Genomic DNA, 17,025 nt, shown 5'->3' with positions numbered 1-17,025 from the left:
GCATCCTGTAGGGCATCCTGTAGGGCATCCTGTGGTCCGTCCACTGTACGACCTCCCTCTGAACCATTTCAGCATGAGGACTTTCTGAACGGTGTGTGAGATTGTGCCTTATAACTGTTCTTGAACTGTGTGTAGCAGTGATTCAGTGTCCTAGTGGGGCAGGTGATGTGTTGGCGCTGTTAAAGTCCACAACCACAATAAGCGCAGCATCCTGGTGGTGAATCTGAAACTGCTTTTTTTCACAGAAGTGGAACGGGCTTCATTCCTGTTTACAAACTTGATTATAAACCAGCTTAGCTTATTTCAACCAGAAAAGGCTTCAGGGAATGAAAAAAGATGGAAACAAAGAATGCTAGTTTTTTCAGCACAAACCATGACATCATCTGTGGGCACATTTACATGAGAAGTGGCAAAACTGCTTTTGTGCCAGCTATGGCATTGTTTCCTATGGAGCGTGGCTGTGCCGCTTAACTTGATGCTGTGCTTCTCTGAGCGGCACACTTATGCCGCATTGGACAGTTTTAACTTTAGTAAACAACATTTTAACTTGTCAGACATTTCACCAGTTTGGCAAATTACTTTTACTTCTGCATTTAAGGCTGTAAAACCTGTCTTTCTTGAGTGTCTTTTGCGAAGTGGAACCTTTGTTAAACTAAGTCGACGAACATTTTTTTCCTGATTGTGTGTCTGATGGGGCGTTATCACTTTCTATTAACCCTACTCCAGTCTAATTTCAGTCTGTGTTGTACTTTACCTAACGAATTTGTTTAAAATAAATTATCTTAAGGTATCTTGGTTTTCAGAAGGAATGTGGAACAGCTGACACTAAAAAACAAATCAAATAGCGTGGCTTTATTTGCTTTATTTAGGCTACATGCTAGCATGAGAGGAACATCGGAAACAGAATATTTGAGCTAAAAAAATGCGCTAACATATCTTCACACAAACCAAAGTGTATTGTATTGCTTTATTTTAATCCTCAAATTAATTATATTAATGTTGATAATTATATTTTCATTTAATGCGAAGATTTGGCAGTGCATATATATCAAGAAAATCACATTCGGTTATGTATTAGTGTCATTTCAAGTTTAGCTTGAATGTATGGAATACCTCTTCCCATCACAAACTTAACTAATGCATTTTGAGCTTTTTTGACACATTTTCTCCCAGATTGAAGGTTAAAATTTTATAGTCATTTTACGCTCATTTTAATATTCCTAAAATGCAGATTAAAATATAGATACTGTGTTGTTAAACTAACTTTTCCATGTTTCTTTGTTTTGTTTTAGAGTGCTGCCAGCCAAAAGAACAGATGATCTGGAAGTTTAAGTATTGTCCTGTTAATTGTGAAAAGAGAGTACAGCTATTTAAGCGTTATAGGCAATAAAGAGTACAATGTAGTAGTAGTAGTTGTATGTATTATCTGCATATGTCCAGTGTGTGTGTGTGTGTGTGTGTTTGTTGGAACAGAGCAGCCACTTTGTATTAATGCACTGCTATTTTGGTGTCACTTGATGAGGCAACACATACTCTACAATACTAAATCCAAATCAATACAAATACTAAATCTTTTTGTACAATCTAAAACTCTCCCCATATTCAAAGGATATCATTCGGATTACTAACTTTTTACTAGAGTATGTGAACATTGTGTGAAGAGTAAAATTGAGACCAGCAACAATAGATTATACTTTATGGAGCAGTACATTTTTTGGACAGCCCAGGGACTTAGTGTGAAGCTGTTTGCACATGGATTCTGACCAGGGGGGTATTCCAGAAAGCGGGTTAAGTGATTAAACCGGGTAAGTTAACTCAGAATTAAGGAAAACTCGAGGTTTTCCGTTCCAGAAACCGAGATTAAAGAGAGCCTGTGTCAGTTACTATAGCAACTTACGCTCTGAAGCTAACCTGCTCGCTGGCAGGTTAACTTCAACCTAACCCGGGGTTACACACACCTTTCTCATGCAAACCCGGCGTGTTCTTTACTCCAAGATCCAGTGGATCCCCGACGCGCTAATTATTCGAAGAGATCTTAATCGGAAACGAGTCATTAAACTCAGATTAGTCATTTTCCGATTGATTTCTCTGCGAACCTTTCCGTTTTTATCAGTCAGTCAATTCGGGGAGAGTGGGGACGGTTGCAACAAGGGGCAGTTGCAACATTATTAATCACAATATTAATAAAAAGGCTTGTTATAGCATTAATTATAACATTATGAATGGAATGTTATGGATTAATATACAGGGTGGGCCATTTATATGGATACACCTAAATAAAATGGGAATGGTTGGTGATATTAACTTCCTGTTTGTGGCACATTAGTATATGGGAGGGGGAAAACTTTTCAAGATGGGTGGTGACCATGGCGGCCATTTTGAAGTCGGCCATTTTGGATCCAACTTTAGTTTTTTTCAATGGGAAGAGGGTTATTCTTTCATGAGCTATTTACAAGCTTCTCTTTGTTTACAGCCATTGACATGTCGCAGAGGTTAACACGTGAGGAGCGGATAGAAATTGTGTTGATGTCTGGTGAACGCAGTACCCGGGTCATTGCAGCAGATTTCAATGCAAGACACCCTACGAGACCACCCATCTCCCATGCTACAGTTAGCAAACTGCTTGCCAAGTTTCGTGAAACTGGTTCAGTGTTGGATTTGCCAAAATGTGGACGCATGAAAACTGTCACTAATGAAGAAACATCAGTGGCTGTCCTAGCTTCATTCAGCAAGAGCCCACAGCGTAGCACTCGCCGCATGTCACTGGAGAGTGGCATCAGTCGAACATCCCTTCGGCGGATATTAGCTACTCACAAATGGCACCCTTACAAACTCCAGCTGCTGCAGCATCTCAACGAGGATGACCCAGATCGGCGCACTGAATTTGCAGAATGGGCAAAACAAAAATTGGAACAGGACCCTCAGTTTACACAGAACATTTTGTTCAGTGATGAGGCAAACTTTTATGTGAATGGTGAAGTTAACAAACAAAACCACCGCTATTGGTCTGACACTAACCCACATTGGATAGATCCCTCCAAGACTGTTGGAACACAAAAATTGATGGTATGGTGTGGTATATGGGGTACAAAGACAGTGGGGCCATTCTTCATCAATGGAAACCTCAAGGCCACTGGATATTTGAAATTGCTACATGATGATGTGTTTCCCTCTTTATGCACTGAAGCTGGCACGTTCCCTGAGTTTTTCCAGCAAGATGGTGCACCACCACATTATGGGTGTCAGGTCCGAGCATTGAATGAAAACCCCATCTGTACACAAGAACGTCTTTGCAAAATTATGTCAAAGAATGATTTTAATACATATCGATGAATGTTGCAACTGCCCTGTTATGGGTCTATTCAAGTATTATTTTTTACACATTTGCAATATTACACTTTGTGGATCAGCCCTCACTTCTTTGCAGACTTTATGCATTGCTCTCCCTTTTTTGTATGTTGGTCCATCCAAAAAGTATGCCTAGCATTGAAACTCTTGTTTGTCTGTAATAAACATCAAAGATGAATGCCACAGAATAGCAGGTTTGTCTTTAATAATAAAGATAAAAACTGAAAAGTAATAAAAAAAAAATTGCTCTGCACCATCTTAAGGATTCCCAAAGGTTAGTGGCTGCATGGATGGAGCCCACATTCCCATTAAAGCACCAGCAGAAAATGAAAAGGATTAGGTGAACAGCAGACAGAATATCCCTCCACGTACAGGTAGTGACCATTATCTTAAAAAAATAAACAAATGTTTTAAATAAAACAGTGTAACATTTAATACACATTCTGCAACTTACTGTTCTCCATCAAGATCTTATGTGATGCTACCCACATTACAAATATTGAAGCCAAATGGTCAGGCTCTGTGCATGATCACTGAAAATAAAACAGTGCAACGAGTTAATTTTCTTGTCCTTATTCTTTAGTAAGAACATTTATATTTACACACCCTTCTTAAATTCAAGCAACTAAATTTCTAGCCTTGTCTGTTTTATATGCTCCACCTGAGGATCACACTTTGCAATTTGTTTCTCCAGATGGACCTTGTATAGATCATTTACACCCAACTTGAAAGAAAGAGGCAAAAATAGCATGTTATGATCAAACATAGCTTTTTGTGTTTATTTCAGATATTTGGTAAGACATTTTTACTGTTCTAAGCTGAGCTTTGGATGTGGATGGTCCCTCATCTGATTCAGGACTGCCCATCACATTCTGTTAGAGGACAGTCATACACATTATCATGGTAGATCAAATGAAATGCCATGCTCTATGTTCAACATATCCTGTACCTCTATAGGCCTCCCAGTATCATCCCACCTTGAGGCAGAGGAGATGGTTTCTCTATCATCCTTCAACAGTGTTTTTTTTTTTTTTTTGGATTAAAGAACATTATTTATACTCATCAGGATCTAGGGACATTTAGATCACTAACAATTGCAGGAGGCTGAAAACCACACCACCAATCACTGGAGAGATGGCAATGAAAAGTGTTCAGACTGTACCAATGCAGTTCTTAATATTCCACAGTTTATGCACTACAAACTAATGATTTACATGTAATAAACATGCCTTGAATACAGTTTTTGTATTTTATTTTTTATCTGCTGCTATGTGCATCTGATTCCACTTGGATTACACCTAGATTGAGTAAATGAAAGGGAAAAAACGTGTAAAATCGTGACAAACTGACATATTAAACATTTTGCCCTATCCTTCTGCTAAATGTTGAATTATGTTTCAACAAGTTTTTTTTATTGAATTTAAACTCACGCATTAACTCACATTTAACTAACTTTTTTTTTGCCATATGTGACATCTTTTTTACGGACGATGCTGTATTACTTTTACATTTAAAACATTTTCATGATCTGCAAATGCAAACATTAAAATAAACAGTTCTATTGGTGTAAAATATTACAGACTACTTTTTCTTTCATTCACATCCATGATGAATCCATTTATCGCCACTCCATTGAGAATGCCTGTTTAGAGTTAACCGTGAACGCACTTCTGCTGGGTTCAATCTACTCAGAGTTGAGTAATCTAACCCTGAACCGCTTTTCTGGAACAGAAAACTCCGGTTATGACACGGTGAGATAAGTCAACTCGGAGTTCAGGGTTAAGTTTGAAGTTTGTTAAACCCACTTTCTGGAGTACCCCCCAGGATAATAAGGCAAAGCGACTGCTGAAAAAACATTGTGTGGATAAATACAAGATTTCTGTAGCATACATAGACAAGAAATTAGCCATGCCGTCAATATGTGTGCAATTATTCGGAACAAAGCCTGTGCTATTCAGAAAAAAAACAGAAGCACAATACAAGATATAAGGACATTGGGGCCTTTGTTAACAAACAAGCTAAGGTAGCATTGTAGCGCTGCACACTGTTTTTGGGGATTTTTAAGGTGATGGTCCCAAGGACAGTCAAAATCCCTGACAGACTCATGTCTGAAACAACAGGAAGTAAATAGATATTTACCTCTACTGTAATAAAGATAGTGAAAATAATGCTGACCTAGCATTAAGCTTCCAAAACCAAAAAATAAAGTTGTAGCTGTGGAAAAAGCCCAAAAAAGGTGGTGAGAAGCATGCAGTAATCAGCATTTTAGTGGCCATAGAAAGTAAATATTTTGCCTCTCAGGCTGGAAAAAGAGACTATAATTGCCATTATTCCAGTGCAAGTAAAAGCAAAAAAAGGCAAGTTCATAAGTCATATGGATTCCCTTGCACCTTAACATTATTATAATGTATTTAATATTGCTGAAATACATGAATTTAAAACTTAAGTGGTGTCCCAATAATTTTGTCTTTATAGTGTAGCTAAGACTATGCAGTGAAAGTCCTAAATGAAGACATGAAATGTTTGGTACATTCCACATAATGCAAAATATTGTCCCAAGAAACATAAAATTTGTATGGTTCTTGACTGTTCATCTTTTTATCAGGAACATTTTTATTAACAACTAGACCAGAGAAACTGGATAACTTAAAAGAGCAGAGCCTCAGGTAAAGACAGTTTTCTCAAGAAGAACGTTAATGCAATGCAGCAACTAATTAAATATAATTAAAAGCAATTCTACATATTTAACTACTGACTACTCCATCAGACACTGTGAAAGCACGTACTCACAATTATCTTTTGTTGCTGTAAAAAACTCCATCTATGTCCCAAGGGCTTTTCTAAAAACATGGTCTTATGCACAGCCAATATTGAGGCAGGTCCAGTATATGCCCAACCTCTTGAGAACGCTGATTATGGAGTGTTTACCGGAGTTTAAAAAATATCAGAAGTGGTTGAAATGACCCCATAACTTTCTTTCTGGGAACACTGTTGGTTGTGGACAAATTAGCACCAAGAAACTCAAGGATAATAAGGAGGGTCATCTAGACAGTGCATGATGAACATGGGCTTGTTCGCAAGGTCTGTGTAAAGACCAAAACCAGTTGTCAGCGCTCTCACAGGCAGAAGAAAAAAAAAATGTTGCAAAAAACAATTAAAAAACTTGACGATTGTCCTACAAACACACCCACAGAAACCTTGAACACTCTACTTTTTACATATATGGGTCAAAGACGAGACGTAACTTTTTAGTGTCCCCACTTGATAAATAATATACAATTATATTAATATAAGTGGATATACCTTCAATCTACTCCATTTGTACATCTTTACTGAAACCTAAAGTAATTTTTACGGAAAATGTATGATTTTTGAAAAAAATAACCCTTGAAATCCCCAAAATGTCATTCAGTGCAACGGTCCCCCTACCTCTTTAAGTAATAAAACATTAAGAAAAAACTAATTAATCTTAAGTAAAACTTAAAATTTACTGCTTTGGCATAATTGTACAAATGTCATGTGTGACATTAAATAATATTCAATCAGATGTGTTTTTTAATATTAATAATATTCAGGATACTTTCAGTCCCCATTTTCCCAATCTTCAGTTGTCATTCAGTACAACGTTAATAAAAAGCCTTATTTTAATATGCAATCAAGCTACTGCAGTCATGTGACCAATTATAACAACAAAAGAAGACACCTGGGGACCCTTCAGCACACACACAAGGTCAATGCATTTTAACATTATTTGATAAAAATGTCTTTTTACTGACAGTACATTAAAGAACAAAACTGAGTGTCATTCAGTACAACACAGAAAACGTAATATTACGGTTAATCTTGTAAACAAACAAGGTTATTAACATTTAAATGTGAATATGTGTAGAAATGTCTTTGAGCTAAGGTCAATGTTAGCTTTTGCTAACCACTGGGATAACTGTAAAATGTGCTAAAGTAAAATTTATGTCACAGTACAACAAGTCATTCAGTGCAACAGAATTTCGCTGTTGCACTAAATTGACAATGACATTGTTATACTGACTTTTTAATGTTTTAAAATTATTTTTAAATATTAAAACCACTTTTTTCCATTCTAGTCTTCCTTAATAAGAGCAGTAATTACAATGAATATTAATAATTATGTTTTTGATGAAGTGGTCCCTGAGATTTTGTTATTGTCAAGTACGATGACCTGCCATTCGTTGGGCAGGTACTGCTGTCTGTAGGAGATGAGGTGCAAGTTAGCTGCATGCTACAAAATTGAAACAGAAATTCCTTTGTGTGGCCAAATCCACCTGATGAAATTTACTACCTTAAGTCTGATGTCAAAATCATAATCGCAGAACCAAAGCCATGTACAGCAAGAACCTCAAGGTTAACAACAAAAGACTGGAAAACATTTGTTCAGTTCATGAAATAAAATGTGACTTCAAATGGTTTTTACTGCTGAATGAATTTAGATTTACTGCAGCAACTTTTTCACGTGTTATGACACAAATTCCACACTTCCACACTGTTCTGGTGCCTTACAAGTTGTTATGATGGCTTCATTATCTATGTTTTTGATTGCCTTACTTTTTTCATGATGTAGTAATATTATAACACATACTTGCCACTGGTGTGGCATATTTTCATTCTACTACTGCTACTTTAATCAATAAAGAACTTAAAAACAAATTAAGTCATGAATATTCTGATGTAACAGGATAATTTGGAATATGTCATTCAGTGCAACATAAAAATCATACAGTGCAACAAAAACATTTGCTTAAAATAACTGTAATAAGTAATTATTATTTTACTTTTCTCATGTGAATGCAAGAGAATCCAGGCCTGCTTCATAGAAAACAGAGTTTGATTAGGTTTCAAATAGAATAGAATGTGTAGCAAAAACATCTTGTATACAAATAAACAAAATCCCAAGACACATTAGAGTACAAACAATGCACAGAAAATTCAAAACAGAGTAAGTACAGTTTCTTCTGAGGTTTTAAGTCTTTTGTAAGAGATATACTAAACTTATAAATTTGAAATGGCTAAGATTGTTCCTTGTGTGTGTATTTTGTCATAAATTAGTCATTGCACTGAATGACATTTTTGTGCCCTTGTTTTGTGTCAACACTAAAATTATCAAATAAGCAAAATGCTGAAAAAAAAAATACATATTTACATAGGTGACACTTTTGTGCACAATATTAAATAAAAAAATTATCCAATTTAACCATTTTATTTTTTTGGTACTTGGAACACCCTATTCGTCTTTCACCCATATACAGGTTGAAACTAAATATATGTTCAGAACATTAAAAGAGAGACATAAGTAACAGTGGGATGGGCGGCTATATGAACAATGTTTGGCTGTTGTTCATCCAAGGAGGGAGCCGGATAGGGACCTCATAACTGATGCAATTACGACCTCTGCTGGCTGATTGATGACATCTGCACAGAGTAAAGAAATAATGCTGATCAGGGTGTGTCTCTCCGTGCACAGGGCTGATCGCATACGAACTCGCCTCGTGCAGGTGAAAAGATGCAGATGGCTACTGCTCATGTGTCGGAGGGGGCGTGTGTCAGTTCACTCTCCTTAATTGGGGCGGGGGTCAGCACCCGTAGCGAGGAAGCATAATGCAATTGGGTAAAAAATTGGACACGCTAAAACTGGGAGAAAAAGGGAGAAAATGCATTAATAAAAAAATATATATATATATTTGGGCGGTGTTGCTGCAGCCAGGGGAACCCCATAATGAGAGGCAGGTTGAAAACAGTAAGATCTTCTTGACATGGGTTTCTAAGGGTAGGGTAATGTGTAGGGTCAGCACTCAGAATCCCTGTACAATTGACTTACTAAAAGAAGACGAGGTTGGAGACTCCGACAGTCTGGACAGAGAGTTGACAGAATAAAACAAAATCAAAATGGCAGAAATACAGAGCCCATCAGGCCTGGTAAGGATTTAACTGCATGGCATCACAATATTATGCCCAGTTCCTATGGCCATTCCTGACCAGGAATTGATGTTTGGCTCCCTTGATCCAGTGTCTCCATTTTTTGACTGCAAGCTTAACTGCTAGCAGTTCTTAATTTCCCACATCATAATTCCTTTCACTGGGAGTCAGCAGGTGAGAGTAATAAGTGTGTTGTACAACCCCAAATCAGAAAAAGTTGGGACAGTATGGTGTCCCCTACATTTACTTTGACTTTTATTTGATTGCAGACAAGATGAACCTGAGATATTTCATGTTTTATCTGGTCAACTTCATTTCATTTATTTATAAACCTTCATTCCTGCATTTCAGGCCTGCAACACATTCCAAAAAAAGTTGGGACGGGGGCAATTTAGGGCTAGTAATGAGGTGAAAAAACAAAATAATTATGCGATTTTAAACAGGTGTTGTCAACAGGTTATTGTAATCATGGTTTGGTACAAAAGCAGTATCCAGGAAAGGCATGCTTTGATGAGCAAAGATGATCAGAGGATCTCCAGTTTCTCAACAAATGTGTGAGAAAATTATTAAATTGTTTACAAACAATGTACCTTTAAAAAAGATTGGAGGGGATTTGCATATTTATTCCTCTGCAGTGCATAATATCATTAAACGATTCAAGGAATCAGGAGGAATTTCAGTGCGTAAAGGCCAAGGGCGCAAGCTGAAGATGAACGCCTGTGATCTTCAATCCCTCAGATGGCACTGCATCAAGACCCGCCACTCAACAATAGCTGATATTACCACATGGGTGAGGGATTACTTTGGCAAATCTTTGTCAAGCACTACAATACGGAGTTACATGCACAAATGCCACTTAAAACTTTACTGTGCAAAAAAGAAGCACAGAAGAAGAAAAGTACATTGAGATCTTAGAGCAACATATGCTGCCTTTAAGACGTCATCTTTTCCAGGGACATTCATGCATTTTTCAACAAGACAAAACATGCAAAACCACATGCTGCACACATTACAAAGGCATGGCTGCAGAAGAAGAGTGTACGGGTACTGGACTGGCCTGCCTGCAGTCCTGACCTGCCCCCTATAGAGAATTTTGAAAGGGAAAATGCGACAACGACGACCCTGTACTGTTGCACATCTTAAGACATGTTTGCAGGAAGAATGGGACAAAATAAAACCTGAAACACTAAATCGCTTTGTATCCTCGGTGCCAAAACGTCTTTTGAGTGTGGTGAAAAGAAATAGCATTACAAAGTGGTAAATGCTTTACCGTCCCAACTATTTTTGGAATGTGTTGCATACCTGAAATGCAGAAATGAAGATTTATTAATAAATGAAATGAAGTTGAGCAGATAAAACATGAAATATCGTAGGTTCATCCTGTCTGCAATCAAATACAAGTCAAAGTAAATGTAAGAAACTGTGTTTTTTTATTATTTGCTTTTTCCATTCTGCCCCAACTTTTTCGGATTTGGGGTTGTACATTGTTGGAGAAAGAACTGTTCCAACCCATACATTCAAGGCTACCCCGAAGATGAAAGTGGTCTGTGGTCTAAGCACTGGGGCTGACATGACACTTTTTTTTTTTATCAATTACCTTCTGGAATTTAAATGTGTTACAGATTGCTCCAAGTTTCTGTATTAGTATTCCCTAATCGCATTGCCTCATCTTCTGTACTGGTGGACCTGGACAAGGCTGGCAGGGCTGGTGGGGGTGGCCTGGACTTAGGTCTCAGCCGCCACAAGGTCTTGGCCCATCAACTCAGCTGACGTTCCCGTAGGCAACTATCTAGGTGGATGGCTATATCATATTACAAGTCAAGAGAAGAAGGGTGGGTCTCTGGTGGCCAGCTCATCATTAAGGTCATCAAATAACCCCACCTGGAAGGTGTTCCAACCACTTTCTGCTACTAGGGTGCAAAACTTTATGGCATAATAGACAATGTAGTAGTAACCATGTCAGATGTGGAGATGGTGCAAAGTGGATTCTCTCCCTGCCACTGAGCAGTAAAAAAAGTTTGCCTGAGCTCAGTGAAGAAACTATCAATGTACGAGCACATGTCGGGTCTGTTTTCCCATATGGCTAAAGCCCATGTTAGTGCTCTCATGTAGAGGAGTGCAATTATTTGGGTGGCTTTTAAATGCTCAAAGGGGAAGGCTGTAGCTTAATTAGCTAGTGAACACTGCAGCAAAATGTTTCAGTTCCTCATCATAGCACTCTGGTGCTGGTGCAGGCCAAGTGTGGACACAGATTGAGATTGGCTTATAGTCTCTAACCAATCCATTATCTGTTGTAGTACCTGGGCATGTTGGAGCAAAGTAGAGCCATGTTCCTCAAAAGCCTCCTTAACCCCATCTGCTGGGTCCATTTCAATGGCCAAGTCTTTCTGTAAGGGGGTTGTGATCGTACATAAAAATGGGCCCAGTCAATTTATTAAAAGGTGTATTTAACCGAATGGCTAGTGAAGATGAAAAGTGGGAGAGTTGATGGAAGTGAATTTGTGCTTCTGTCATTGGAGGTAGAAGTTGGATGTAAGCAGCCCTCTGTACAGCCTGACAAAACTGCTCACATTTAAGCTAAGTTAGAGCTTTCTGTAATTTTTTTTCCATTAATAATTTGTTTCTTTTATCTTACATTTCTGTTCTTCAATCGTTTGTCTTTAAAGTAGCAATTTCACCGTAAAATGACCTTACCAGCTCAGTCTTTAGACAAAGACTGATCAAGCTAAAATACTGCTGAGTCCAGGTGTTGAATGTGCATGGCTGTGATTGGTCTTTGTAGTTATTTTGGAACTACAGGGCGCTGCTCCATGTTTACTGTTTCCTGAGCATGCTGAATGTCCCATTACACCTAGTCCTAGTTCACCACTGTCTGTGCCAACTAGTCCACCACTTGTTATAAGCAAGTCTGTGGTAGAGGAACTTAATTTGCAATTTAGTAGAAATTAACTGGTCAATGCCCCACAGACATTTGAGCAAAATGAATTATATAGTATTCATAGGATATTCTGTAATACTGCCATGTCAGGGTTATTCAGTCTCTACATATATTGCTAATCTTAATACCTACTGCAAGTCTGTATGACCTAAAGTTGGAATACAATAAAATCAAACGATTGGGATCTTAAGTTGCTTTAGCTGTGATGTGCTATGTAAACTCAAAAATGAGTTCAAGGTGTGTTGCAACAGTGGAGAAATCTGAGGCGCTGTCACAAGAGCAGAGAGAAAGAGCAATTGGTATAAAAATGAAACACTCACCCTGACCCTGACCAGGATAAAGTAGTGGTAAAACAAACAATGAACGGATGAATAAATGAAATGGTCATTTTGAATGTGTGCCTGGCATGACGGATTCATAGAAGTAAAGATCAGTGTAGCTGGAGCATGTAAGCTACCAGATTCCATGACAGGGGAAAGATCCTTAGCAGACAACCAGACTTCTTGTCCTGAGCAAAATAAGGACTCACGTGCCTCCTCTCATTGGCAGCAGCCATTCTAGATAGGGTGGTGGCTCAGAGGATACTACAGGCCTTCTTTCAAACTCTCTTGTAGAGCTTAATGAAGCATTGCATACACAGAACGCCAATGTCTGCCTCCTGCTCTGGTAACATGGCTGGTGGATACCCAAACTGGCACTCAAAAAGGGACAGCAAAAATATGGATGGCAAAGTGCCACAAGGTGTCGCAAACGTATTCGACTCAAAATAAATGTTTTGACCAAAAAGTTGGGTTGGTCAAGGCCAGACACCGGAGCATCCATTTAAGATTTTGCTTAAGCCTCTGTCTGCTTATTGAATTGAGGGTGGAATCCAGAAGACTGGCTGACGGAGGGCTCTATAAGCGGGCAGAACACCTGGCTTCCAAAACTGGCCTGTGAACCAGGGTTCCTGATCCGACACCAGATCACTGGTAAGCCAACGACATGTACCACCTTGTCTAAAACAACCTCAACAGTCCCTTTTGGCTAGAGGAAGTATATATAAATGTATAAATGCAATAAAGAAACAGGTATCAGGTGTGATTTCTCTTCAACCTTTGAACAAACTTGCCTGCTACACATACAAAAAAAGTTGTGACAGTTGCAAAATGAGTGAAAACTTTATGGAATGTTAAAGTTTTTTTAAACATTTTTAAACATTCTACATCAAAATGAAGTTGGTCATGGTATCCTGATTAAGAATAAAAAAGGATCCACCATCTTGCACGCAAACATGGATTGTAGCCAGTGATGGCATAGTTACCTTGAAAAAGTAATCTGATTACTGATTACTCCTTTAAAAAGTAACTTAGTTACTTTTAAAATCAAGTAATCCATAAAGTAACTAAGTTAGATTACAAGTTACTTTATTAGTTATATAATGCGGTCCGCTAATGTATCCCATAATGCAACTGGAGCTGCGTAGGCGATTGAAGCGGAATAAGAAACAAGATAGATAGCGGAAAACGGAGTCCTCTGTTCACAAGTGTAAGTAAGATAAATAAAATAAAAAATTTTAAAGACAAATAAATAACAAAAAGACGATAAATATCCTAAATTTTGGCGAGTGGGGTTTGTAATGAGTCTGTAACTATGGTGATATTACGTCATCACGTCCTCACGTCATCACTTGACGTTGGTAAGATGTACTTCTTTACCAGCCGAGTAGTGCATACTTCTAAGTGTATACTACTAAGTATGCGATTCCGGACGCAGCCCGTGACTTAGTTGTCGCATAGGACAGACGTCACCCCCCGAGACGCAAGAAGAAAGCAAAAATATATCTTTTTACTAAGGAAAATGAAAAAAATAGTAACGGACAGTAATTTGGATAAGTAACTTTAATCTGATTACTGGATTGGAAATAGTAACGCGTTAGATTACTCGTTACTAAAAAATTTGGTCAGATTACCATCAGTGATTGTAGCTCACCACTTATTGTAGGTTGTCAGTTTAAAAAGAACAATAAATGAAAAGAACAATTCCTTTCTCAATGCAAGGTCGCAAAAAATCCAGTCTGACATTATTATTGTGCATAATAGTGTAAAAAATTTAAAGAATTCAGAGAAAACTGAACTGTTACATGTGGATATACTTTGAGCCCTCAGATGGTGCTGCATGAGAAACCTTTATGCCACTGTGATAAATATAACCACATGTCTCCAATACATAAAAAAAACATCTTCTGCTTCAGGAAATGCAACCCGAAACTATATTATGCAAAGAGAAAGAAACATAAATTAGTTCTCGTGGCCCAAGCTCAAGTTCTCTGTGCCAAAGTTGAAAAAAAAAATGTTTTTACAAACGCAAAAAGACAGTAACCGTCATGGTATGCATGGGCAAGCTGCATAAATGTGTATAATTAAGATTTTAGAGATACATATACAGTGGCACCTTGAAATGCAACGTCAGTTGGTATGTATTTATATTTAGTGTAACAAGCCCACCTGCCAGGTGGGAGTGTTTCAATATATCTTAACTTCTTCCCTACAAAATTGCCAGCTTCTTTGTTCTGCAACCTGCCTTTTCCCTCAGTTCTGCACTGTCCCTTTCTTATCTACCTTCTCAGTTAAAGGATGCGGATGTTTTGTGTCTTTCATTAGTTACTTTGTTTCCTTTTTTGGACAACACATTTATTTGTGGTTATGGATTAATTAATTTATTTGTGACACTTGGATTAATTGGTGCACTTGGACAGCACTTGGAGGAGCAACCCGTCCTGTTACAATTTACAATTTGTTTTTTATTGATGACCTATGAGTGTTGTGTTTGGATTGTTAAACTATCAGAATAAATATTTTGTTCGCATAAGACTCTACCAGCTTGTTTCTGCATAACAACCAGTTTATATTATTACTTTGTTTTGGGGGGAAAAAATAAAAACTACTCCTATGCAAATCTTCCTTAAGGCTTCCCTCTGTATCCTTTACTTCCACTACTACCACATTTCATCTCTTCTTTTAACATCCACTCATTCTTTAGTCCACAATCCTATTTTTTCATTTCTTTTACCATTGTCAGAGCACTTTCCAGAGCTTAAGTCATTAACCAGCATCATCAATAATAAATGCCTGCATCTGCTCTGTTCTGGAAGCACTTAAGACCAACATGGGCAAGAGGGATTGGGTTACTACCAATCAATAGTCAGGAGCCATAAAAGGATTGCACCATTTTCACTGGAAAACACTAATGAAAATACACAGATATACTGTACATACAGTGCCATAAAAAGATCTTTGTCTCCACCTGATTGCCTCTATTTTTGCATATTTGTCAAACAAAAAGGTTTGAGAGAAAACATGAGGCAACTCAGCTTGCATGCTGCTTGTTAAGGTGACAAGGTTTTATTTAAGTGATGTTTTAATTTTACACAGTTGCAGTAACCATGCCTGTGTGTGTTATCTAATTAAAGCCAATTATTAATACAATTTGATAAATTGATAGTTTGAGTAAGAGGAAAAATACTAAGCCAATTGGTGTTATGTTTATTCATCAAATTACATGATCTGGTTACATGGTTTGGTTGTCTGTTTTAATTTACATTCTGATTGGTTCATTTTGGTCTAAAAAACTGACTAATACATAAAAATAAAAAAAATCTGAAAATGTCAAATACTTTCATAGTACTATATGCACATAACCTTTCAAATAGAAACACATAACTGGGTTAGGAGCAATTACTTTGTATTCATGCATGTTTTTACATAAAAAGTGAATCCCAACAGTATGCACAGTATTGGCGTTATTAGATAGTAATATACAGTAATATTAAATAAGATTGGATAATGCAAGCAATTATGAAGTTACCTAAATGATTAAATGTTGCTACCTTAATACAAATCAGTGACTTATGTGTTCCTCGAAAGAAGACGGTAAAAAAAAAGTTATTAAAGCACTTAAAGGCCAAGCCCTGCTTCAAGCCAGGTATCTTACCTAGTCACCTGTGTTCTTGTAGTAAAGTCCAAGGAACGCATTGATTTGAGAACCTCAATGCAGCCCATATACTGCAGAGTTACACAAAATAAACAAATTATTAATGTAACCAATATTTATTATTTTATTTATCAATTTTTAAATAACCTAAGTATTCATTATAAGTGTCTAAGGAAGTTGATAAACTTTAATTTTTTAAGTTATTGTACTTAAGCATAAGCAAATATTTACTATATAGTATTCAGTCACAATATTTAAAAAAAATATGTATATTTGTAAAGGTTACATAAAAATAAATAAAGTTCTGTATAATAATGCTGCAGTGTCTTGAAGCTGTTATTGCAAACAAGGTTATTGCATCAACGTACACATTTATACTAATTTGTGGGTATTAAATTCTTTTTTTCCATTGTCTATTTCCATGGTCTCAGCTGGTAGCAGAGATGGGATTCAAACTTGCAAACTTGAGATCTCAGCACTGAGGAGCTAGCATGTTTTACTGCTGCTCCACCGGAGCACCCATAGTAATGGTTATTTTTTACTGTGGGCCTACATCACACACTATCCACTGCTGACCATCAAATTATAGAATGAGAATAAAAGGTAGTAAGTAGTCATTTTGAGTTAATGTAACAGGCATCAACGTTAAGCAGTCTGCCATCTGTAGCAAAATTTCATAGACTACAAAGAAGCATGAAGGTTATAGCAAATGTGAAGACTATAGCAAACGTAATTTTCTACAGCAATAAATAAGACACAATCAACATAATACAGCAAGGTACTTGTATGAAAACTTGGAACAATAACAATACCGTAGTTTA

The 17,025-nt window shown here is 37.3% G+C and overlaps 1 protein-coding gene across 1 annotated transcript in view; it reads right to left on the bottom strand.

Moving 5' to 3' along the window:
- shc2 (SHC (Src homology 2 domain containing) transforming protein 2) overlaps positions 1–17,025 on the bottom strand; it is a 42,900-nt gene that overhangs the window by 25,031 nt on the left and 844 nt on the right. Inside the window, exon 2 of the mRNA XM_063012760.1 lies at positions 16,205–16,275. Coding sequence (XP_062868830.1) covers positions 16,205–16,275 — 71 coding nt within the window. The remainder of the gene's footprint in view (positions 1–16,204; positions 16,276–17,025) is intronic.

This window comes from Trichomycterus rosablanca, chromosome 17, assembly GCF_030014385.1.
Source record: "Trichomycterus rosablanca isolate fTriRos1 chromosome 17, fTriRos1.hap1, whole genome shotgun sequence".
NCBI classification, from domain to species: Eukaryota; Metazoa; Chordata; class Actinopteri; order Siluriformes; family Trichomycteridae; genus Trichomycterus; species Trichomycterus rosablanca.
This window is presented reverse-complemented; position numbering and strand designations above follow the sequence as displayed.